Genomic DNA, 27,105 nt, shown 5'->3' on the forward strand with positions numbered 1-27,105 from the left:
TATCTCATTTAATTTTTCTTAGAATCTAAGAGGTCCGAATTTTTACTGATATTGTACACATGCAAGTTCTGAGATTCAGAGAATAAATTAATTTTCCCAAGTTAACACAACTGATTAATGCCAGAGCTGCAAACCCAAGATTCTCTTGCTCTTAATCACAGATATGTAGTTATTAATTATTTGAATTTGATGGAGATTACATGGATCACATACACTGTACACACTTTTTGTGCATGAAATTACAGTTTGATTCACTACACAGTTGTGGAGATTTTGTGAGCAGGATTTTGATTAAGAACACCAGATCTGTCTGACTAAAATAGTTGTATTCCAAATGGAAATTTTTCTCTGTAAGAAATCTTTTAAGTATTGACACAACCTTTTTTTTGCTTAAGTACTCAGAATATGAGTAAAAGTATGTAGATGCTTAAATTCAGATCTTTTTCTTAGAATAATGTCTTTCTAAAATACAGAATCCTGAAACAGAGCTAGAGAAATCTAGATTCTAGCATGAGGCCATCATCACAGTATGTTGTCTATACCCCCCGCTTTTTTTTTTTAAAAGAGAAGTGTGAAATTTAATTTTTATTTACAGAACATACACTCTTTTTAATTCTCTCTCCATTATAGAAGACACCTACATAAAAATTTTTTTTAAAAAGTAATATTTACAATAATGTAAAACCAAATTAGTATCATGTAACATTTTTTGGCTATAAAGACTAAAATTTGGTGGGAGAGAGATAATAAACTTAAGAGAAGTCTTTTCAATAACAAATTAAGAATATATGGCTAGGGACGCCTGGGTGGCTCAGTTGGTTAGGTGGCTGCCTTCTGCTCAGGTCATGATCCCAGCGTCCTGGGATTGAGTCCCACATCAGTCTCCTTGCTCGGCAGGGAGGCTGCTTCTCCCTTTGCCTCTGCTGCCACTCTGTCTGCCTGTGCTTGCTCTCTTGCTCTCTCTCTCTCTCTGACAAATAAATAAATAAAATCTTAAAAAAAAAAGAATATATGGCTAAAAGTTTAATTTAGCTATGTATGTGTACACTATTTCCTTTCTGCTTTAAAAATACATATCTCCATTCTCTAAATAGATGTAGCCACTTGATCCATTGATAGGTGTATGTGTGTGTAATTTTTAAGGAGTTCTTCATTGCTTTAGATACAAGTCATTTGTTGGTGTATATATTGCTGGTATCTTCCCCCATGCTGTTGTTTGCCTTTCCTCTTTCTTAATTTGTCTTTTGATGAACAGAAAACATTTTAAAGAATTGAATTTATTGATCTTTTCTATTATGGCATTGCTTTTGTGTGCTATTTAAGAATTTTTCCCTACCTCAAGCTCAAGGATATATTTTCCTGTATCTAAAAATTCCATCTTTCACTTGTAATATTTAAAGCTAGTATCTTCCTAGAATTGAAATTTGTGTAACACAGGAGTCAATTTTCATAACTTTCCCATAATACAGATTAAATTGACCTTGAGTCACTTACTGAAAAGACTGTCCTTTCATTACTGCTTTTTATTGCCATCTTCCATCATAAATTGTCATTGTATGTATGGGTTTATTTCTGATGTTTTGTATCCTCTGTTCATTTCTAGTAGTCTTTATGACAGTGTAACAGTGTCTTTAATTATGGTATTTTTATAAAATGTCTTAAGTTTCAGTAGAGTAGGTCTTCCCTCTTGACTTGATTCTGAAGTCTAAGCTAGTTTTAGGCCCGTGCTTCCTTTACCTTGTATTTTCATTAAAATTGTTGGAATTGGCTTTTCAAATTTCTCCCCTCCCCAAAAGATAGGGATTTAGGTTGAGAATATATTGAATCTGTAGATTGCTTTGGAAAGAATTGACATGTTTACAGCACTGCATCTTTTAATCTAACAGTGTTGAATATTCTTTGATTTATTGTGCTTTCTCTAATCTCTCCCACTATTGAGTTTTAGGTTTCTGTGTAGTGGTCTTCACATTTTTTATTACATTTTTTCTAGGTATTGACTTTTTATTTTATTTTATTTTTCTCTCTATAACACATACATTCCCCAATGTCCATCACCTAACAAAGCCTAGGTATTGACTTTTTGATTGCCTCATAAACTGTCTTTTCAGAAATGAATCTTAATAAGGTTATTATTGCTTATTTATGGAACATAGTTGGGTTTTATATATTTATTGATGTTAATATACTTTGCTGAACACTTGTAAATGCCTTTGGTAAATACATATTCAGCCACTTTGCTAACCTCTTTTTAATCCTAATGTATTTTTATTTCAGTTTCTACAATTGTATAATTTGTGAATAATGACACTTTTATTACTCTCTAATTCTTGTATATCTTTTATTTCTTTTTCTTTTCTTATTGCACTTGCTAAGATCACCAGTAGTGAAAGTACTTGCTAAGATCACCACTACTGAAAGTAGTGATAATTTGTCTAATTCCAAAATTTATTAGCTTTTATTAATTAAAATTAAATGTTAACTTCACCATTATATAAGTTAAGGAATTTTATCAGATTAATAAGTTTTCTTCTGTTCCTAGTTTGTTAGTTTCTAATTTTTTAATATGAACAAATGTTTAATTTTTCAAATGCTCTTTCTCTGTTAAGATGAAGATATATTTTCTGTTCTTTATCTGTTACTTTGGTAAATGCATTGGTTATTTTCATGTTATACCACCTTTCTCTTCTTAAAATAAATTCAAATAGGTTGTAATATAGTTTTTTATATATCCCTTTATGCAGTTTGCTAATATTTTACTTAGGATTTTTCACATGTGAGTTTGAGTGAGAGTGGCTGATATTTTCCTTTTCTCACTATCCTTGTCATGTTTTAATAAAAAGATTATACTGGCATCATAAAATTTATTTTCTGTTATTTGAAAGAGTATTTGAGTTTTTTTTTTTAAACATTTTATTCATTTATCTGACATAGAGCATGTGTGTGCATGCATGTGTGGGTCCGAAGTGGGGAGGGCCAGAGAGAGAGGGGGAGGAGCAGGCTCCCCACTGAGCAGGGAACCAGATGTAGGACCCGATCTTAGTACCCTGGGATCATGACCTGAGCTGAAGGCAGATGCTTAACTGAATGAGCCACCCAGGTGCCCCAAGGTGTTCTTACTTCTTACATGTCTTATAGAATACATCTGAGTCTGGGGTTTCTTTGAAGGAAATTCTCAATTACTGATTAATTTCTTTAATAACTATAGTACTGTTCGGATTCTTCATTTCTCTATCAGTTTCTGAAAGTTGTGTTTGTTTTTTTGTTTTGTTTTGTTTTGTTTTTATTTAATTTTTTATAAACATATATTTTTTCCCCCAGGGGTACAGGTCTGTGAATCGCCAGGTTTACACACTTCACAGCACTCACCATAGCACATACCCTCCCCAATGTCCATAACCCCACCCCGCCTCTCCCAACCCCCCTCCCCCCAGCAACCCTCAGTTTGTTTTGTGAGATTAAGAGTCACTTATGTTTTATCTCCCTCCCAATCCCATCTTACTTCATTTACTCTTCTCCTACCCCCTTAACCCCCCATGTTGCATCTCCTCTCCCTCATATCAGGGAGATCATATGATAGTTGTCTTTCTCCGATTGACTTATTTCGCTAAGCATGATACCCTCTAGTTCCATCCACATCGTCGCAAATGGCAAGACTTCATTTCTTTTGATGGCTGCACAGTATTCCATTGTGTATATATATCACATCTTCTTTATCCATTCGTCTGTTGATGGACATCTAGGTTCTTTCCATAGTTTGGCTATTGTAGACATTGCTGCTATAAACATTCGGGTGCACGTGCCCCTTCGGATCACTACGTTTGTATCTTTAGGGTAAATACCCAGCAGTGCAATTGCTGGGTCATAGGGTAGCTCTATTTTCAACATTTTGAGGAACCTCCATGCTGTTTTCCAGAGTGGTTGCACCAGCTTGCATTCCCACCAACAGTGTAGGAGGGTTCCCCTTTCTCCGCATCCTCGCCAGCATCTGTCATTTCCTGACTTGTTAATTTTAGCCATTCGGACTGGTGTGAGGTGGTATCTCATTGTGGTTTTGATTTGTATTTCCCTGATGCCGAGTGATGTGGAGCACTTTTTCATGTGTCTGTTGGCCAACTGGATGTCTTCTTTGCAGAAATGTCTGTTCATGTCTTCTGCCCATTTCTTGATTGGATTATTTGTTCTTTGGGTGTTGAGTTTGCTAAGTTCTTTATAGATTCTGGACACTAGCCCTTTATCTGATATGTCGTTTGCAAATATCTTCTCCCATTCTGTCAGTTGTCTTTTGGTTTTGTTAACTGTTTCCTTTGCTGTGCAAAAGCTTTTGATCTTGATAAAATCCCAATAGTTCATTTTTGCCCTTGCTTCCCTTGCCTTTGGCGATGTTCCTAGGAAGATGTTGCTGCGGCTGAGGTCGAAGAGGTTGCTGCCTGTGTTCTCCTCAAGGATTTTGATGGATTCCTTTCTCACATTGAGGTCCTTCATCCATTTTGAGTCTATTTTCGTGTGTGGTGTAAGGAAATGGTCCAATTTCATTTTTCTGCATGTGCCTATCCAATTTTCCCAACACCATTTATTGAAGAGGCTGTCTTTTTTCCATTGGACATTCTTTCCTGCTTTGTCGGAGATTAGTTGACCATAGAGTTGAGGGTCTATTTCTGGGCTCTCTATTCTGTTCCATTGATCTGTTTGTCTGTTTTTGTGCCAGTACCATGCTGTCTTGATGATGACAGCTTTGTAATAGAGCTTGAAGTCCGGACTTGTGATGCCACCAACTCTGGCTTTCTTTTTCAATATTCCTTTGGCTATTCGCGGTCTTTTCTGGTTCCATATAAATTTAAGGATTATTTGTTCCATTTCTTTGAAAAAAATGGATGGTACTTTGATAAGAATTGCATTAAATGTGTAGATTGCTTTAGGTAGCATAGACATTTTCACAATATTTATTCTTCCAATCCAGGAGCATGGAACATTTTTCCATTTCTTTGTGTCTTCCTCAATTTCTGAAAGTTGTGTTTTTTTGTAATTTGCCCATTTTATCTAAATCTTCACATTTATTGACATAAAGTTGTTCAGAATATCTTTTAATGTTTATTTGATATATAGTGATGTCTCTTTCCATTCCAGATATTAGTTATTTATGTTGCCCTTCATGCATAGTCTTGCCCAGGTATTTATTGATATTTTCTTTGAAAAAAAGAACCAATTTTTAACTTTATTGGTGTGCTCTTATTTTTAATATCAGTGATTTTTTATTTTTATTCCTTTGCCTTTCTTTGGGTTTCCTTTGCTGTTCTTTTTCTAACTTCTTAACATCTAAATCATTAACTTTTAGACTTTCTTTTTTTTCTCAAAGTATTTACTTATAAATCTTTTAAACATGGCTTTTAGCTGCATCCTTCAAGTTTAAATTTGTATTATTTTCATTATCATCCAGTTTATATCTATCTATATATATATAGACATTAAGATTTTATTTCAGAGAGTGAGAGCAGGGAGAGCATGAGCAGGTAGATGGAGAGGGAGAGGTGACTTCCCTGCCTAGCAGGGAGCCCAGTGCAGGACTCGATCTCAGGACCCTAGGATCATGATCTGAACCGAAGACAGACACTTAACCGACTGAGCCGCCCAGGCACACCCAGTTTATATTTTCTAATAGCTCTCATCATTTATTTTTAGATGAATCATTTAGAAGTATCTTTATTTCTAGGGGAGATGTTTTCTTTGTCATTGATTCCTAGCTTAATTTCATTGTGGTCAGAGAGTACTCTAATTGATCAAAAATTTTTAAATGAGTTATTTATTAGCCAGCATATGCTTAATTTTTCTAAATGTTAAGATGCACTGAAATAGAATATGCATTTTGTAGTTATTTGGTATTCTATAAATATTAGTTTTAAGTTTGTTTATTGTTTGAATAAGACATATATTCTTGGTACTTTGTTTTTATTCATTATTTGTAGACATGTGTTAAAATGTCCCCCTTTGTGGATTTATTTCTTATAGCTCTTGCAGGGATCAAAAGGATTGATTTTTTTATCATTATGTAATCACCTTCTTTGCTCCTAGTATTTCTTTTTAATTACATATAATGAGGGTATATTTTCATGTGTTTCATTTTTCTGGTTATTTGAAGTGTTTTATCAGCTCCTGATGCTATTCTTATTACTTTAATATTAATATGGCAAATGAAAATATGTAGCTATGCAAGTTCTTTCTGGTTAGAATTTGCACTGTATACTTTTTTTCTGTTCTTTTATGTTTAAACTTTCTGTTTTCTTATATCCTAGTAATTCCTTCTGTCTGGTTTTATTTGTTCTTTTTCTTATTTGAAGGAAAAACTTAGTTTGATTTGAAATTCTTCCTTTTTATAAGTGCAAGCATGTATAGTTCTTCCTCTCAGAACTACTTTAGCTGTACCCCACAAATTTGGATATGTTTGTATTTTCATTCTGTTTGATGTATTTTTTTTTAATTTTTTAAATTTATTTTCAGTGTAACAGTATTCATTGTTTTTGCACCACACCCAGTGCTGCATGCAATCCATGCCCTCTCCAATACCCACCACCTGGTTCCCCCAACCTCCCACCCCCCGCCCCTTCAAAGCCCTCAGATTGTTTTTCAGAGTCCATAGTGTATTTTTAAAAATTTCCTTTGAGACATCCTCTTTCACTCATTTATTATTTAGAAACATGTTGTTTAATTTGTTCTTTCTGTTATACTTGTCTGATTCCAGTTGGAAAACATAGTCTGCATTATTTTAGTTCTTTTAAATTTTGGGGGGTTTGTTTTACTGTTGGTGAATGGTTCTATAAATGTAAATTAGATTAGATCATGTTCCTTGGGGGTGCTATTCTATTCTTCTTTATCTTTTTAAATTTTTTATCTAGTGCTGTTATAAATACTGACATTATCCTTATCCATTCTTCCATTGAAGGGCATCTTGGTTCTTTCCACAGTTTGGCGACCGTGGCCATTGCTGCTATAAACATTGGAGTACAGATGGCCCCTCTTTTCACTACATCTGTATCTTTTGGGGAAATACTCAGTAGTGCAATTGCAGGGTCATAGGGAAGCTCTATTTTTACTTTCTTGAGGAATCTCCACACTGTTCTCCAAAGTGGCTGCACCAACTTGCATTCCCACCAACAGTGGAAGAGGGTTCCCCTTTCTCCACATCCCCTCCAACACATGTTGTTTCCTGTCTTGCTAATTTTGTCCATTCTAAGTGGTGTAATGTGGTATCTCAATGTGGTTTTAATTTGAATCTCCCTGATGGCGAGTGATGATGAACATTTTTTCATGTGTCTGATAGCCATTTGTATGTCTTCATTGGAGAAGTGTCTGTTCATATCTTCTGTCCATTTTTTGATATGATTATCTGTTTTGTGTGTGTTGAGTTTGAGGAGTTCTTTATAGATCCTGGATATCAACCTTTTGTCTGTACTGTCATTTGCAAATATCTTCTCCCATTCCGTGGGTTGCCTCTTTGTTTTTTTGACTGTGGTCCATATACACTATGGAGTATGATGCCTCCATCAGAAAGGATGAGTACCCAACTTTGTAGCAACATGGACAGGACTGGAAGAGATTATGCTGAGTGAAATAAGTCAAGCAGAGAAAGTCAATAATATATGGTTTCACTTATTTGTGGAGCATAACAAGTAACATGGAGGACAAGGGGAGATGGAGAGGAGAAGGGAGTTTGGGGAAATTGGAAGGGGAGGTGAACCATGAGAGACTATGGACTCTGAAAAACAATCTGAGGGTTTTGAAGGGGCGGGGGGTGGGAGGTTGGGGGAACCAGGTGGTGGGTATTAGAGAGGGCACGGATTGCATGGAGCACTGGGTGTGGTGCAAAAATAATGAATACTGTTATGCTGAAAAAATAAAAAATTAAAAAAAAATACTGACATTATAGTGTAGAAATTCCCAACTGTAATTGTAGATTTGTCTGTTTTTCTTTTCAGCCATGTCAGTTTTTGTATCGTGTGTTTTGAAGGTGTATTGTTTGGTGTATACATATTTAGAATTACTACATTCTAATGTGGTTGTTTGAAACTTTTATTATTATGTAGTGATCTTCTTCGTTTCTAGTATTTTCCTTGCTCTTTAAAGTCTGCTTTAGCTGCTGTTAATATAACCACTCTGCTTTTTTTTTGTTGTTGTTTAATACTGGCATGGTGTATCTTTTTCCATCCTCCTTCAACTTTACTATGTCGTTGCATTTGACATGAGTTTCTTGTAGACAATATACAGTTGAGCCATGTATCACATCTTTATATCTGTCCTGCTAGGATTCTGCTCTTTTAATTTGTATACTTAGATAATTTAATTTAAAGTAATTATTGATTGTAGAACTTAAGTCTTCCATTTTCTTAGTTGTTTTCTGTTTGTTTCCTCTGTTTCTCCTTAGTTTATCTTGTCTTGGTTTCCTGGGGGTTACTTAAACATTTTTTAGAATTCTACATTGTTTTATTTATACTATTTTTGAAACTTAGAGTTCTGATTTGCAATTCTTTTCTTAGTGTTGCTCTAAATATCACAATATACATATTTAGCATAGTCTCCTGATAATGGTGTTTTATCAATTAAAGTGCATTATTGTTGCCTTACTTCCATTTATGTGCCTTTACACTCCCCACTTTTTATTAAAATGTAATTGTCTCTAATCTTTCCTCTACCTACACAGAGTATCACACAGATGTTATAATTTGTGCTTTAACCATTAGATACATTTTAAGAGGCTTGGAAAGGATAATCCATTGTGTTTAGCCCTAATTTTACTCATTGCTTGTTCTTTCCTTTCTGATGTTCCAGTTCTTCTGTTATCATTTCCTTTCTGTTTAGAGAGCTTCCTTTAGCCACTTTTTAAGGGCAGGTCTGCTAGCAACAAAGTTTCATGTTTTTTTTTTTTTAATAACATTTTTATTTCCACTTGATTTCTTTAAAAAAATTTTTTTTTCTAAAGATTTTTATTTATTTATTTGATAGAAAGAGACAGTGAGGGAGGGAACACAAACAGGGGGAGTGGGAGAGGGAGAAGCAGGCTTCCCAGCAGAGCAGAAAGCCCAATGCTGGGCTTGATCCTAGGACCCTGGGATCATGACCCGAGCCAAAGGTAGATGCTTAATGACTGAGCCACCCAGGCACCCTATTAACATTTTTTTTTCTTTTTTTCAAGATTTTATTTATTTATTTGACAGAGAGAGAGATCACAAGTAGGCAGAGAGAGAAAGAGGGGGAAGCAGCCTCCCTGCTGAGCAGAGAGCCTGATGCGGGGCTCTATTCCAGGACCCTGAGACCATGACCTGAGCCAAAGGCAGAGGCTTAACCCACTGAACCACCCAGGCACCCCTAAAAATGTCTTGTTTAAAATAAAATCTTTTTTAAAGACTTTATTTGAGAGAGAGAAAGTGAACACAAGCATGGGGAGAGGGAGAGGAAGAGGGAGGAACAGGCTCCATGATGAGCAGAGACTGGATCCCTGGATTCAGAGATCATGACTTGAGCCAAAGGCAGACACCTAACCAATGGAGCCACCCAGGTGCCTCAGTTTTCCCTTGATTTCTGAAGGGAAATTTTTCAGGATACAGAATTTGTGGGTTGACAGTTCTTTCTTTCAGCACTTGAAAATGTGCCACTTCCTCTGGCTGCCATGGTTTCAGAGAAGAAACCCATTGTTTCCTGATAGGTAATGTGTCTTTTCTCTTTGATGTTCATGAGGGTTTTTTTGGTTTTGTTGTTTTTGTTTTGGATTTCAGCAGTTTATGATGTCTCTTCATGTGGATTTCTTTCCATTTATTCTACTTGAAGTTTGTTCACCTTCTTGAGTTTGTAGGTTTATGTCATTTACCAAATTTGAGACATTTTAGCCATTATCTCAAAATACATTTTAAGCCCACATTCTTTCTTCTCTCCTTCTGGACTCTGATGATACGAGTCATAGAACTTTTATTACAATTCCACAGGTCTCTCAAGCTCTGTTCATTCTCTGCCCACCCCCACCCCCAGTTTAGTTTCCTTTTTACTATTCAAATGGAATTCTCAGATTCACTCTTTTTTTTTTTTTTTTGGTTGTCTTTATTTTCGTGCCCTCCCAGTGAGTTTTGTTATTTTGATTATTGTATTTTTTAGTTGAGTAATTTCACTTTGGATCTTTTCAAAAAGTAGAACTGCTTCTTTGGGCTTTCTATTTTTTCACTTGCTTCAAGAGAATTTGTAATAACTCCTGGAAGCAGCTTTATGATGGCTGCTCTAAAATCTTTGTCATTGTCAACATCTGAATCTTCTCTGTGTTTGTTTCTGTTATAGTCTTTTCTCATTTAATTTGTGATAATTCCTGGTCTTTGGTATGACAAGTGATTTTCACTTGTCTCCTGGATATTTTGAATGTTATGTTTGGAGACTCTTGATAAAATCATATCTCAATTTTAGCAGGCAGTTGCCCAGTTTGAGTTTAGCATGTGGGTTCTGTTGACTCTTCTAGGCTTAGCTGGCACCCTAACGTGGGCAAACCAGGCTTATTGCTGCTGGTCACTGAGGTGGGGTGGGTTGGCTCTCTTGGGCTTTGTTAGAGAGACTGCCATTAGCATGTTGGATTACCACTGCCACTAACTGAATTTCCCACCTAATACTTGCTGTACTTCTTTTTTGGCTTCACTGGCCAGAGAGATCAGGATTTTCTTGCTGTCCCACTCCCTGCCCCCAATCTATTCTGCATGGCTCCAGGGCTGGTTGCAGGGCTGTGTAGCACCTGGTGTGGCTTGTATGGGTGATAAAAATGGGAGGATTACTGTTTCATCACATTTTAGGTATGATCCTGAGAGACCTGTTACTGTGTTAACTGCTGTCTCTTCTGTTCATGAGAACAGACTTCTGTACTGATCCAAATTCTAGTACTGTTTCTAGGAGCGTATATATCTATTAAACAGTCTTTATTTGATGGTTTGTCCTAAACTGATGTTGCAGTTTCATCTTACATAAATTTTAAAGTATATGTCACACATGAATATATTAATTCTCCTTGTAAAAATTCCTGTTAAGACTAAAATTTTATTTGACCACTACCTTTAATTCCATGTACCCTCCATGGTAAGTAAACATGCTTTTAAGTTGGATGTGTGTTCTTGTAGATATTTTTATAGACATTTACATATAAAAATTGTACCAGTAGAAATGTTATGAGATTACTTTTCATGCATGTTTTTAAAATGTTTTCAAATAAAACATACTCTATTTTATCATTATATATGTATTTAAAGATTTATTTGAGAGAGTGCATGCATAAGCAGGGGGAGGGGCAGAGAGAGAGAGGGGGAGAGAGAGAGAGAGAGAGAGAGAATATCTCAAGCAGACTCCCCACTGAGTGTGGAGCCCAATGCAGGGCTTAATTCCAGGACCCTGAGATCATGACCTGAGCTGAAATCAAGAGTCATCTGCTTAAATGACTGAACTACCTAGGTGCCTCATCATTATATATTTTCTAGTTGTTTCTGCTCAGTATTAATGGTATAGCTTTCCACTTTAGCATACATGTATTTATCCTTTAAAACTATAGCATAGACTTCTGTAAAATGGATATTAGTCATTTACCCTTGTGTTTGATGCTATAAACAATAGTGCAATGAGTATCTATTTGAATGCTTCCTTAGCAGATAGGGCTGATCCCAGGAAATAGAATAGTTGAGTCATAGGGATAAGGATGTTTAGATTTTTAAAAGATGGTCCAGCTTATTCTCTGAGATAGCTCCCGGTTTATAGTTATACCAGCTATATATGCAAGTATTCATATCTTACCACCATCATCAATTCCACATATATTAAAATTTTGGGGACAATCTGGATTAAAAACATGCTCTCTCATCTTTTTATTTTTCCTGGTTACTGATGAGATCCAGTGTTTTTTATAGGATTTTGGCTGTTTGGATATTGTTGGTGAATACTATGCATTTTACTTATACTGATTTTTTATGATGTATTAATTAAAATATGTTAGTAAAGTTTTGGGAAGTACCAGAATGTCAGCATCATCTTACTTATTTTATTTTGAGGATTTTTTGATTTCTGAATTTTTAACCATTTACTGATAAGGAACCCAACAGCTAGGAAGTTCCTTCTTTACTCTTCATTGTATTTATATATTGGGCTTTCCATTTTTTAGATAGTTGGTATAATTGTGGCATGGCACTCCTGGCAGGCATAATTTTTTCCAGGATTCAATATGTTGATTCAGCTGGATGGTTTGTTTGTCATCTTATGATAGCCTTCATTCCTTTCCTGGCAAGATATGGACTATGCAAAATGATGTTCAATTCCACGTTGTGAAAAGTACGGATGCTAAAACATGTATCCCTTAGATCGGCTTTTGGAACACCAAAATCGTTAGTAAAGTGAAACTTATAAAGATCATAAATACTCTGATCAAAATTTCTGTGGCTGGATAAAGATAAGAGTGTTTTGTTTTAAAGGAATACATTTCTCAGCCACTATATTCCCTGGGAAAATCTGCAAACTTGAATTTAATTGTCCTGTAATTGTCAGTGTTCTTAAAAGGAAAAAGTAAAAGTGTAGTTAAATCTTAACTTAGTGAATTTTCTCTCATCTGATAGTTGGGTAGCTTTTAGTTTAATGGTATTGATAACCATATCTGAGTAATTAATGTTTAACCAGTGCTTTCTTTTTTTCTGTATAATGTAGTTCTAATCTCTTGTTTTGCATGGATGTTATAAAATAAAATTTGAAATTAGGAAATAAAAGCCCCATTATAAAATTCATTAATTTTTATTATGCATTCACATGTGTTTTTTCCTATTTATTTATTTATTGACATTGGTCATTTGATTTTTAAAAAATTAATGTAATATTGGGTTCAAGGGTACAGGTCTGTGATTCATCAGTCTTACACAATGCAAAGCACTCACCATAGCACATACCCTCCCCAGTGTCCATCACCAAACCAACCAATCCCTCCCACCCTGGTCCACTCCAACAACCCTCAGTTTGTTTTGTCTCCCTCTCTGGTTTCATTTTGTTTCATTTTTCCCTCCCTTCCCCTATGATCCTCTGCCTTGTTTATCAAATTCCTCATATCAGTGAGATCATATAATAATTGTCTTTCTCTGACTGACTTATTTCGCTTAGCAAAATACCCTCTACTTCCATGCATAATATCCTCTGCTTCCATCCATATCATTCCAAATGGCAAGATTATGTATGGTTTTTTTGATGGCTACATGACATTTCATTGTATGTATCCATACAATGAAATGTGTGTATATATATATGTATGTGTATACACACACACACTACATCTTCTTTATCCATTCATCTGTTGATGGACATCTGGGCTCTTTCCATAGTTTGACTATTGTGGACATTGCTGCTATAAACATTTGGGTGCACGTGCCCCTTTGGATCACTACATTTGTATCTTTGGGGTAAATATCCAGGAGTGCAATTGCTGGGTTGTAGGGTAGCTCTGTTTTCAACTTTTTGAGGAACCTCCTACTGTTTTCCAGAGTGGCTGCACCAGCTTGCATTCCCATCAACAGTACTGTAGGAGGGTTCCCCTTTCTCCACATCCTCGCCAACACCTGTTGTTTACTGACTGGTTACTTTTTAGCCATTCTGACTGGTGTGAGGTGGTATCTCACCATGGTTTTGATTTGTATTTCCTTGATGGCAAGTGATGTTGAGCACTTTTTCATGTGTTTGTTGGTCTTTTTGCAGAGTTGTCTGTTCATGTCTTCTGCCCATTTCTTGATTGGGGGATTATTTGTTCTTTGGGTGTTGAGTTTGATAAGTTCCTTATAGATTTTAGATACTAGCCCTTTATCTAATATGTCATTTGCAAATATCTTTTCCCATTCTGTCAGTTGTCTTTTGGTTATGTTGACTGTTTCCTTTGCTGTGCAAAAGTTTTTTAGATAGATGAAGTCCCAGTAGTTCGTTTTTGCCCTTGCTTCCCTTGCTTTTGGCGATGTTACTAGAAAGAAGTTGCTGCAGCTGAAGTCAAAGACATTGCTGCCTGTGTTCTGCTTAAGGATTTTTGATGGATTCCTGTCTCACATTTAGGTCTTTCATCCATCTTGAGTCTATTTTTGTTTGTGGTGTAAGGAAGTGGTCCAGTTTCATTCTTCTGCCTGTGGTTGCCCAATTTTCCCAACACCATTTGTTGAAGAGACTGTCTTTTGTCCATTGGACATTCTTTCCTGCTTTGTCGAAGATTAGTTGACCATAGAGCTTAGTTAGTTGACCATAAGGCTCTATATTCTATTCCATTGATCTTTGTGTCTGTTTTTAGCCAGTACCATACCATCCTGATGATGACAGCTTTATAATAGAGCTTAAAGTCCCGAATTGTAATGCCAACAACTTTGGTTTTCTTTTTGAACATTCCTCTGGCTTTTCATGCTCTTTTCTGGTTCTACATAAATTTTAGGCTTATTTGTTTCATTTCCTTGAAAAAAGTTGATGCTGTTTTGTTGGGGAATGGGTTAAAGGTGTAGATTGCTCCGAGTAGCGTAGACATTTTCACAATATTTGTTCTTCCAGTCCATGAGCATGGGCCATTTTTCCATTTCTTTGTGTCTTCCTCAATTTCTTTCTTGAGTATTCTATAGTTTTCTTAGTACAGATTCTTTGTGTCTTTGGTTAAATTTATTCCTAGGTATCTAATGGTTTTGGGTGTAAGTAAATGGGCTTGACTCCTTAATTTCTCTTTCTTCTGTCTTGTTGTTGGTGTAGAGAAATGCAACTGATTTCTGTGCATTGGCTTTATATCCTGACACTTTACTGAATTCCTGTATGAGTTCTAGCAGTTTTGGGGTAGAGTCCTTGAGGTTTCCCACACAAAGTATCATCTGCAAAGAATGAGAATTTAACTTCTTTGCCGATTCGGATGCCTTTTATTTCTTTTTGTTGTCTGATTCCTGAGGCTAAGAGTTCTAGTACTATGTTGAATAGCAGTGGTGATAGTGGACATCCCTGCTGTGTTCCTGACCTTAGGGGAAAAGCTCTCAGTTTTTCCCCATTGAGAATGATATTTGCTGTGGGTTTTTCATAGATGGCTTTTATGATATGGGTCATATTATGATATGATATCCCTACACTGTGAAGAGTCTTAATTAAAAGAGGATGCTGTACTTTGTCAAATGCTTTTGCAGCATCTATTGAGAATATCCTATGGTTCTTTTTTTTTTTTTGTCTCTTTTAGTGGGCATCTCCTTTGCCTGATGCTTTATTTTTTTAAATCATTTTTAAAATTTATTTTCAGCATAACAGTATTCATTGTTTTTGTACCACACCCAGTGCTCCATGCAGTCCGTGCCCTCTCTAATACCCACCACCTGGTTCTCCCAACCTCCCACTCCCCCACCTCTTCAAACCCTTCAGATTGTTTTTCAGAGTCCATAGTCTCTCATTGTTCACCTCCCCCTCCAATTTCCCCGAACTTCCTTCTCCTAATTCCCCATGTCCTCCATGCTATTTGTTATGCTCCACAAATAAGTGAAACCATATGATAATTGACTCTCTCTGCTTGACTTATTTCACTCAGCATAATCTCTTCCAGTCCCATCCATGTTGCTACAAAAGTTGGGTATTCATCCTTTCTGATGGAGGCATAATACTCCATAGTGTATATGGACCACATCTTCCTTATCCATTCGTCTGTTGAAGGGCATCTTGGTTCTTTCCACAGTTTGGCGACCGTGGCCATTGCTGCTATAAACATTGGAGTACAGATGGCCCTTCTTTTCACTACATCTGTATCTTTGGGGTAAATACCCAGTAGTGCAATTGCAGGGTCATAGGGAAGCTCTATTTTTACTTTCTTAAGGAATCTCCACACTGTTTTCCAAAGAGGCTGCACCAACTTGCATTCCCACCAACAGTGGAAGAGGGTTCCCTTTTCTCCACATCCCCTCCAACACATGTTGTTTCCTGTCTTGCTAATTTTGTCCATTCTAAGTGGTGTAATGTGGTATCTCAATGTGGTTTTAATTTGAATCTCCCTGATGGCGAGTGATGATGAACATTTTTTCATGTGTCTGATAGCCATTTGTATGTCTTCATTGGAGAAGTGTCTGTTCATATCTTCTGCCCATTTTTTGATATGATTATCTGTTTTGTGTGTGTTGAGTTTGAGGAGTTCTTTATAGATCCTGGATATCAACCTTTTGTCTGTACTGTCATTTGCAAATATCTTCTGGTTCTTGTTCTTTCTTTTATTAATGTATTGTATCACATTGATTAATTAGTGGATGTTGAATCAGCCTTGCAGCTCAGGAATAAATCCCACTTGGTCTTGGTGAATAATCCTTTTAATGTACTGTTGGATCCTTTTGGCTAGTATTTTGGTGAGAATTTTTGCATCCATGTTCATCAGGGATATTGGTCTGTAATTCTCCTTTTTGATGGGCTCTTTGGTTTTGTGATCAAGGTAATGCTGGCCTCATAAAATGAGTTGGGAAGTTTTCCTTCCATTTCTATTTCTTGGAACAGTTTCAGGAGAAGAGGTATTAATTCTTTTTTAAATGTTTGGTAGAATTCCCCTGAGAAGACCTCTGACCCCAGGCTATTGTTTGTTGGGAGATTTTTGATGACTACTTCAATCTCCTTACTGGTTATGGGTCTGTTCAGGTTTTCTCTTTCCTCCTGTTTCAGTTGTGGTAGCTTATATGTCTCTAGGAATGCATCCATTTCTTCCAGATTGTCAAATTTGCTGGGGTAGAGTTGCTCATAATATGTTCTTATAATTGTTTGTATTTCTTTGGTGTTGGTTGTGATCTCTTCTCTTTCATTCATGATTTTGTTAATTTGGGTCCATTCTCTTTTCTTTTTGATAAGTCTGGCTAGGGCTTACCTATCTTATTCTTTCAAAGAGCCAACTCCTAGTTTCGTTGATCTGTTCTGTTCTTCTTTTGGTGTCTATATCATTGATTTGTGCTCTGATCGTTATTATTTCTCTTCTCCTGTTGGGTTTAGGCTTTATTTGAAGTTCTTCCTGAAGCTCCTTTAAGTGAAGGGTTAGGTTGTATATTTGGAAAAGGCTTGCTTGTAGTGCTGTATTCTTTTGTCTTATGACTGCCTTTGTTGCATCCAAAGGATTTGAACAGTTTTGTTTTCATTTTCATTTGTTTCTTTGAATTTTTAAAATTCTTCTTAAATTTCCTGGTTGACCCATTCATTCTTTGTAGGACACTCTTTAGCCTCCATGTATTTGAGTTCTTTCCAACTTTCCTCTTGTGATTGAATTTTACTTTCAAAGCACTGTGGTCTGAAAATATGCAGGAAATGATCCCAGTCTTTTGGTACTGGTTGAAACCTGATTTGTGACCCAGTATGTGATGTACTCTGGAGAATGTCTCATGTGCACCAGAGAAGAATGGGTATTCTGTTGCTTTGGGATGGAATGTTCTAAATACATCTGTGATGTCCATCTGGTCCAGTGTGTGATTTAAAGCCTTTTTTTTTCCTTGTTGGTCTTTCGCTTAGATAATCCATCCATATCAGTGATGGGGCTGTTGAAGTCCCCTGATATTACTGTATTATTGTTGATGTGTTTCTTTGATTTTGTAGATTAATTGGTTTATATAATTGGCTGATCCCATGTTAGGGGCATAGATATTTACAATTGTTAGATCTTCCTGTTGGACAGATCCTTTAAGTATGATATAGTGTCTTTTTGCATCTCTTATTATAGCGTTTGGTTTAAAATCTAATTTGTTTGATATAAGGATTTCTACCCCAGCCTTCTTTTGATGTGCATTAGCATGGTAAATTGTTTTCCACATCCTCACTTTAAATCTGGGGGTGTCTTTGGGTCTAAAATGAGTTTCTTGTAGACCGCCTATTAATGGGTCTTGCTTTTTTTCATCCATTCTGATGCCTCGTGTCTTTTGATTAGTGCATTTAGCTCATTTACATTCAATGTAACTACTGAAAGATATGAATTTGGTGTCATTGTATTGCCTGTACGGTGACTGTTACTGCATATTGTCTGTTCATTTCTGGTCTATGTAATTAATTTTATGCTCTCTCTTAGCTCAGAGGACCCTTTTCAGTATTTCCTGTAGGGCTAGTTTGGTGTTTGCAAATTCTTTTAGCTTTGTTTGTCCTGGAAGCATTTTATCTCTTCTTCTATTTTCAATGACAGCCTAGCTGGATATAGTATTCTTGTTTAGTGCTTGCCAGTCCTTTCTGGCCTGCTAGGTCTCTGAATAGGTCTGCTGCCATTCTAATATTTCCACTGTTGTATGTTACAGACCTCTTGTCCCAAGATGCTTTCATGATTTTCTCTTTGTCACTGAGACTTGTAAGTTTTACTATTAGGTGACGGGGTGTGGTCCCATTTTTATTGATTTTGAGGGGTGTTCTCTGTGCCTCCTGGATTTTGATGCCTGTTTCCTTCCCCAAATTAGGGAAGTTCTCTGCTATAATTTGCTCCAATATACCTTCTGCCCCTCTCTTTCTTCTTCGTCTGGGATCCCAATTATTCTAATACTGTTTTTGTTTTATGGTATCACTAATCTCTTGAATTCTCCCCTTGTGGTCCAGTAGTTTGTCTCTTTCTCAGCTTCTTTTTTGTCCTGCATTTGGTCTTCTTTATCATCAATTCTCTCTTCAGCCTCATTTATTCTAAATGTTAGAGCCTTGATTTTTCATTGTACCTCATTAATAGCCTTTTTAATTTTGACTTAGATTTTAGATTTTTTATTTCTGCGGAGAGGGATTCTCTAGTGTCTTGTATGTCTTTTTCAGGCCTAGCTAGTATCTTTATAATCATCATTCTGAACTCTAGTTGTGACATTTTACTATTGTCCACATTGATTATATCCCTGGCAGTTTGTACTGCCTTTTGTTCTTTTTTTTTTTTTTTTGAGGTGAGGTTTTTCAATTTTTTCATTTTGTCTAGAGAAGAGTATATGAATGAAAGAACATAATATTCTAAAAGGGTAACAATGTCCTAGAACAATATATACTAGCCAGGTCAGAGGAGACCCGGAATTGGTGGGAAAAGAAAGAGGAAAAAAAAAAAGAATATTTTTTTGAATTATTCTTCTTTCCTATTTTAATGAACATCTTATCCAATCAATTTCTTTTTTAAAAATATTTTTAAAATTTTCATCTTTATAGTCATATTCTATCCCTTCGTTGAAATTTAACCTATTTTTTTGTATAAGTTTTTCTTTCTTTAAAATTTTGGGATACGTTTTTTTTCTTGCAGCCTGATGGCTAGTGAATAGAACAGACTGACCTATTAGATCTTTGGTGTGTTTTGGTCTCTTAGAAGAAAGTGCCTATGAAAATTTTAAAGAAGGAAAAACTTACATATATATAAAAATAAGGGTAAATACGATGAAGGGATGAAATATGAATGTAAAGATGAAAATAAAAAAGATTTTAAAAAGGAATTGAGAAGTTGGTTGATAGAAGAAAAAAAAGAATGGGATCAGGTGGGAGACTAGAATAAAGCCTTATACTAGATTGGGTTATATTTTGGTCTGTTAGAAGAAAATGTACCCCAATATTTAAAAAAAAAAGAAAAACAGATAAACACAAAATATAACTTAACTACAATGAAAGGATAGAATAGGATTGTGAGGATGAAAATTTAAAAAATATTTAAAAAAAGGGATTAATAAGATGGTCAAAATAAGAGGAAATATTAAAAAATAACAGAAAAAAAAATTGTAAGGCTGAAGAATCATGGGAGAAAAGCCATGAATTCTATGTGCTGTATTCTGCTAGCGCTGGAGTTCTGCAGTTCTCATTGATTGGCAAACTTGGTCTTGGCTGGATATTCTTGCTGATCTTCTGGGGAAGGGGACCTGTTGCAGTGAGTCTCAAATGTCTTTGTCCAAGGCGGATCTCCTCTTGCCAGAGTCCAGGCTCAATAATCTGCTTGGGTGTGCTCATGGTAGCTTTTGTTGAATGAAAACTTTTGTACAGCTTTGGAGGACGGGAATGAAGATGCCAGCCTCCCAACCTCTGGCCCAGGAGGAGTTGAGAATTCAAGGCCCCACTCCTCAGTGAGCCCTCAGAGAAAAGCAGTCAATCACTCCTGTCTCCCTGGTCTCTGGTGGCACTCCCTGCCAACCTGGCCTGTGACAGAGCCTTTCTGTCTCTGGCACACAACTCCATTTGCCGTCTCTAGACCCAGGTGATTCCTGCAGTGCCCGCCCATGCTGCTCCTTCCAGGAGTACAAGGGGAGTCTCCCTGCATTTGCTGCTTGTGGGGTCCCTGCTTGAAGAGTAGTGGCCTGACTGGAGTGTGGATCATGACTTACGGCAGCCCTGAGGTGACAGTCCACTCCTCAGCTCCGTCTTTGAGCAGGCTTCCCCACTCCAAGACCTGGGAGCTATGCCACACTCAGGCCTCCCCTGTCTTTCTGTGACTCTGATGGTCCTGAGACCACACTGTCCCAGTAAGGATTCCACCCCCACTTAGCCACTGGAGCGACGTCCCTCAGTGGAGCAGACTTCTAAGTTATGATTTTGTGCTCTGCTGCTCTATCACTTGCCATGAGCCAGCTGATGAGGCTCCTTCCCACACAATCTGTCTTCCCATATATCATCCTTATATTCATGTCCTACCTTCCAGAAGGTGGTTGGTCTTCTGTTCTTAGAATTGCTGCTATTCTTTTCTTTGATCTCCTGTTGAGTTTGTAGGTGTTCAGAATGGTTTGATAAATATATCTGAATTCCTGGGACCAGATGAAATTTACTCTACCATCTTATTCCTCCTCTCTTTTTTTCTATTTTAACACTATTTGAGTATTTCAGTTCATTAGTATTTTGGAACTTCACATAGCTTTGATTTCTCAGCAGGGAAATTATACTATTTACATTTGTAATTAAGACATAAGAGCTTACTTAAGATTGTGGGTTTTCTTTCTTTCTTTCTTTCTTTTTTTTTTTTTTTAAAGATTTTTACTTTAGTCAGTGTGTATGAGCAGGGGAGGGCCAGAGTGAGAGGGAGAGAATCCCAAGCAGACTCCTTGCTGAGAGTAGAGCCAAGGCTGGGCTCATCCCAAGACCTGGAGCTGAAATCAAGAGTCAGATGCTTGGGCGCCTGGGTGGCTCAGTTGGTTAAGCGACTGCCTTCCGCTGGTTGAGTCCCGCATCAGGCTCCCTGCTCAGCAGGGAGTTTGCTTCTCCCTCTGACCCTCTTCCCTCTCGTGCCCTCTCTCTCTCTCTCTCAAGTAAATAAATAAAATCTTTAAAAAAAAAAAAAAAAGAGTCAGATGCTTAATTGACTGAGCTACCCAGGTGCCCTGATCTTAAGGTTTTAAAAAGGTACTTCTCGTAAATACTGTGTAAGTGGAACTGCGAATAATGAGTTTCCTAATGTTCTTTTCATATATTTATTATGTGTTTTCTGCTTAGGTCTGCTCACACTTCCTTTGGCTGCTAAATCTTCTTTGTATTTCAATATTAGATTTTTAAGTCAGTTGTGGGCCACTATAGCTGAAGAGAAAACAGAAATTGATTTGACATTATAAAGTAAATGATACTGATTTTAGAAGCACATGAAAATAACTTACGTTTAAGAAAGATTTTTCTCTCCCCCCACCCCTCAGTTCATCCAGAGCAGCTTCCTCCGAGGCCATGGATTACATTAAAAGAACGAGACCAAATTCTGCCATCAGGTAAATAGTTTTTCATATTTTTCTTGACGTTTTTTGTTTTTTTTTTGTTTTTTTCAGAAATACTGGAAATGCCATGTGGGCTTTGGGATACAAGTATAACAAGCCTTCATTTTATGTCCACAAGGTAGATGAGCTTCAGAAAGTACTGATGGGTAGATTTGAAATTATAAAACCCACATTAAGGCCAAGTATAGGAATCTCCTTTATCTTTCACAGTGATGTAGCTCTTGGTTTTACAATTATTCCTGTAAATGAAGCCTTACAAATAAGAAAATAAATGAAGCCTTCCAAGTGACCTCTTCATTCAGGGTATTGGGTCAGTTAAATAGTTAAATAGGAAAAATGAAAAATAACTCTTTTCTGAAAATTTTAAACTACTTGGGTACTTTATCTTTCTTCAGTGGTTAGAGTGGTAACACTTTTGAAAGGTTAATTTAGACTGAGTCTGTATTTGCTATATTGGAAACAAAATATGGTACCAGGCCGGTGGTGGTGTAGAAATGGTAGAGCATGAGCGAGTAAGCAATTTAAGGATATAGTTTAGCATTTCTAGAACTGCAGTAATGTAAGAAATATAAACCTTTTATCTCTTTGTGGAGACTAATAATGATTTGACATCATTTATAGTGCTTCTTACTGCTTATTAGACATTTTAGTATTGGGAGTTCTGCTTTAGGTTATGAATTAGTATTGCTCCAGATGCTTTCTTTTTAATCTCAAGAGAAAGTTTTCATTATATCTAATTTCATTTTAAAATTAATAATGAAAATTTTACTGTTTTAATACCCAGGTTGGATCAGTCACTGAATACCGACACATTAGTAATTTTTAAAGGGTAAATCATAGAACTTATTATGTACTTCTAAAGCCCTTCTGTTTGTGTGCTTTTTTAAAGTAAGAGGATTCAGAAAAAATTATTTGCTTTGAAATTGGGAAATGTATGAAATATAACATCTTCATGGTTCTTTTGTGTTTTAATAACACTGATAGATAACAGCATAAGCAGTACATTTCTGTGTCTTCCAGGGGCAGTAATTTTAACACTACCACACTCTTAGAGTCACAGGATGAGCCTGTTCTAGGAGGCACTGTGTTGTTGGTCCATTTCAAGAACACTTGTATTAACAGGATGCACATTGATGGTCTGAGTAAAAGGAATACCTGAGGTTTTCTGCAGAGTCTTAACTTGGTGGATTTATTTTGTTTAGCCTTCCCTAATGCATAATTAATTGTTTCCTTTCTGATTTTAAAAACTCTATTTTCTGATTCTTCAAAGTAATCCTTTCTTGAGTACTAGTGAACATAATCTTGAAGAAAAGCTCTCCTAATACTGTATACATACATTTTCATTAAGAAAAAGAACAACGGAAACATGATCTTATCAGTTGTTGAATTCTCCAAGTAATGTTTTTTTGGGTTTTTTTTTTTTTTTTTTACTGAGAAACGAGTATGGATTTTCCTTGGGATGTATTGTACTTTCCTCAGTAGAATCTGAGTGCTAAATAAAGGAGCTTTTACTTCTGGTGAGTAGGGAGATGTGTATAATACTTAGGATTTATTTTGTAAGAATCAGTACCATATAGTGAAAAAGCTAACAGTGTACGAAATGGCCTCCAGTTTGATCCCCAGGGGACTATTGAACCAAGTTTCTCTTAATACTTTCCCCATTATCTGAATCTAACCAACTTCAGTCAAGTATTATTACTTCATTATTGGGATTCCTCACCTTTTATTCAAGTATGTGATTCACAGCCATTGCTGTGCACTATAATCATTTGGGATGCTTTTTTAAAAATATGTATATCTAGACCCTAAATATACTAAGTTACTTAGTCTTGAGCAGGGCCCTGGGAATGAGCACTTTTAAAAAATACTGTACAGAGTGATTCTAATGGGCATCCTGGATAGAGAATTACTGATAAAAATCAGGGCTTTTAAAATTAATGTCCATATGAATAACCTGGAGATTTTGTTAGCTTGCAGGTTCTGACTTAGTAGGTCTTTGTGGTACCAAAGAGTCTGTATTTTTGAGTTCCTAGGTGCTAACGGATGGTTTGGGTCTTCAGAGCACGTTTTTTGGTAGCAAGGTTATAAACTGTGTTCTCCTGTTAGTTTGTTCACTGTCCTTCTATAGTTCAGGGGTATTTTAAAATGAGAATTCAGTTTCAAAAATGAATATATGATTTGGCAGAAATAATTCTCTTACAACTAAACTTTGTTAGCGTTCTGGCTCAGAGTGATAAGAGCAGTAAGAGGCTCCCCAAAGTATTAAATAATGGGTATTTTGTTAGTAAAAATGAAGTTAGAGTCTTTTAATGAACAAAACTAAATTCACTTTTGTTCCAGTTAAATAAAGCTTTGCTCAAAAAATTATGTGCAAAATATTAGTATCCTGACTTAGAATTTAAATTTTTATTAAATTTCCTAAAAATCTAAAATGTGAACTATAAGTCTAATTCTAGTGAAAGAACTTTGATGTGACGGACTTCAGTGAAGTCTTAGTAGATAAAGTTGAACAGAATTTTGCCGAAGGCATTTCACAGTGATGACATTTGGGACGGGTTTGTGTGCCATCTGTGCTTGTGCAGGTATACATCTGATAACTTCTCTTTGAATTCTTACCTAATTCTCTCCCTTTTGTCTTTTGTTTCCCCTCCCGTTTCTTAGCATCATTCACGGTTATGTGTTACAACGTGTTGTGTGACAAGTACGCCACCCGGCAGCTCTACGGCTACTGCCCGTCCTGGGCATTGAACTGGGAGTACAGGAAGAAGGGGATCATGGAAGAAATTGTTAACTGTGATGCAGATATCATCAGTCTTCAGGTAACACTGCAGACATCACTGGTCTGAGGGCACCTGGCTGGCTCAGTTGGGGGAGTAGCAGCTCTTGATTTCGGGGCTGTGAGTTTGAGATCCACATTTGGTGTAGAGATTACTTTAAAAATAAAGTCTTAAAAAAAATTTAAAAAAAGGAAATTCAGTTGTCTGAAACTGAAGGATGAACTCAGTAGATTTTACTTCCGGGAGAGAGTCTGTGCTCAAAACAACTCAAAAGGACTTGTTTTCTCTCCTCCTAAAAAGGGCAATTTTAGTAAGCAGATAAGGCATTTCCACGGTCGAACTGTTCTGCTAAGTACAGCCACCTGTACTCACTTGCTATTAAGTGAAAATAATCTCACCCATTTTTCGTTTCTCATCCATTTAACAGTCCATCTTATGAACAGACCACTGGTACTGCTGAAAGAGAAAACGGCAGAAGGCTGTGTCATTTAAGAATGTGAATTTAACTTATAATGGAGTCTTTAAAAAATATTATTTGTCCGCTGTTCCTTAATGATAAACATTGTAAACACAAATATTGTGCTATAAATCATGCAGTTTTGCATTATTTTAAAAACTGTCTCTGAAATGGACTTTTCTGTTTTATAGCACTTTATTATAATGAATTTAACTGAAGAAACACCTTTCTGTTGAAATACGTGTTTTAGCACTTCAACACTCAACTAATAAATAGCCAAGATTTCTAGGTAGTATTTAATAACTTTTTTCTTAGCAACTTTCAAAGCATATTACATGTTTATGAAGGTATTTTAAAATTTTAAGTGTTAGAATTTCATAGCTGCTTTTTAGCACAGCCCGAGAAGAAAGGTATTACTTTTTAAATAATTTTTTTGTACTAGAGTAGCTTGAAAATATATGTTGTCTGTGGTTCATATGACTTCCTGGGAAATAATAAAAATCTTCAAGAACTAAATTTTCTTCTGAACATGGAGAACTGACAGAATCGTGGGGGAGAAGGAGGCAAAGTTAGTTTTCTTCTTTTTTATTTAGTATTTGTAGTAATGATAGCCTTACATTCTTCTAAGTATAGTTTGAAGGATAAAAACATAATTTAAAAGGTATTTTTTATTGTAAAGGTAATACCATAATATAAAATGTTCATTCTAGAGAAATTGAATATTTTGAAAAAATAATGGAGGAAAACCCTAAAACTTCTGAAGTATTTGTTGTATGCTTTTTAAAATTTATTTACAGATCTATTTTCAAAGTAAAGTTGAGATCATACTATTGCACTTAATGTACTTTCCATATTACTAAAATTCTTCCAAGCCCATTCATTATATGAATATATATTTATTGATACAGCATTTTCCCTACTGGTGACCATTTAGGCTATTTATTAGTTTTTACCACTATAAAATCATGTTATGAGATCATCGTACAGAAATTATTATCTTCACATTTAATTATTTCATTTGGAAAGATTAAAAACATTTTATGGGTCAAAGAATAAAATAATCTAACTTAAAAATACTGGATTAACAGAGACTATTGGGTGATTGGTGTTCAGGTACCTTAAATTCTTTAAAGTTGAACTTTTTGTTGATTGATCTTAGACTTCTCACTCTTGGGTATCATTCCTTTCCATTGCAGTTGAGAAAGAGAAATAGTTTTGAAAATTACCCCTCTAAATTAAACTTACTATTCCTTACTGCTTAACCTATAATATGTCCAATTTTATCAGTTTTAAGGAATTATTGTATAGTAGAATGAACTCTAAATTGGAACTAAAGCGATTTGGGACCAACTAGCTAGTAAGCAAGAGAAAATCAGGCAACAGTTCAGGTTCTTTCAGGTTTAAAAGCTGCTGTTATCAAATGACTGCTGCTAGTGGTAAGGTAGGAGAGATAATATTTGTTCTGTGAATTATTTTAACTTAGTCACAGCTTACTTAAACTGCTAAAAATTTTTATATCTTAATTAAAGTTCTGCTCTGTCATTTCGATGACAACTTTTCTTTCACCTCAGGAAGTGGAAACAGAGCAATACTTCACTCTCTTTCTGCCAGCATTGAAGGAGCGTGGATATGATGGATTTTTTTCTCCAAAGTCACGTGCCAAAATCATGTCTGAGCAGGAGAGAAAGCATGTGGACGGTTGTGCAATATTCTTCAAAACAGAAAAGTGAGTTAAGGAAACAAAGCATAATAGTGTATACTTAACTTCTTTAACACACAAATTAACAGTAAGCTAGCTAGAAAGCAAGAGACGTAAAAATTTAAACTGTTGGTAATGTTATATTTCTTAGAATGTATTAGAATAATGTTTATTATACTTTATGCTTTATTGCCGAATTACACTAAAATTTTTGAGAGGTATATACTTGAATATGTTGTGTTATCATATTTCCAAATATATTTTCATGAAGTAAAATACTAGTTCTGGTGTTTAAAAAAAAATGTGTAGTGCTTTTTTAGGATTTTGAATGAGTGATCTGAGTTTCTTTCTGTGAGTTTTGTTTTGGTAGTTGGCTTTTTCAGAATCATTAATTTTGTTAACCTTTTTCATCCTTTCAATTAACATTTCATTTATTTAATCATTTATTCACTAAATGTTTACTCAGCATTTATTTGCTTTGTGACCGGTGCTATGCTAGTCAATGTAGACATA

General features: G+C 35.8%; 1 protein-coding gene across 5 annotated transcripts in view; it reads left to right on the top strand.

Moving 5' to 3' along the window:
• Window positions 1-27,105, top strand: part of CNOT6L (CCR4-NOT transcription complex subunit 6 like) — a 117,662-nt gene that overhangs the window by 61,149 nt on the left and 29,408 nt on the right. For all 5 annotated transcript variants that reach the window (XM_032883681.1, XM_032883430.1, XM_032883342.1 and 2 more), the window contains exons 6-8: window positions 21,585-21,653; window positions 24,321-24,478; window positions 26,465-26,619. In XM_032883681.1, coding sequence (XP_032739572.1) covers window positions 21,585-21,653; window positions 24,321-24,478; window positions 26,465-26,619 — 382 coding nt within the window. The remainder of the gene's footprint in view (window positions 1-21,584; window positions 21,654-24,320; window positions 24,479-26,464; window positions 26,620-27,105) is intronic.

The sequence above is a fragment of the Lontra canadensis genome, unplaced genomic scaffold (genome assembly GCF_010015895.1).
Source record: "Lontra canadensis isolate GAN:19392208 unplaced genomic scaffold, GSC_riverotter_1.0 scaffold1, whole genome shotgun sequence".
NCBI classification, from domain to species: domain Eukaryota; kingdom Metazoa; phylum Chordata; class Mammalia; order Carnivora; family Mustelidae; genus Lontra; species Lontra canadensis.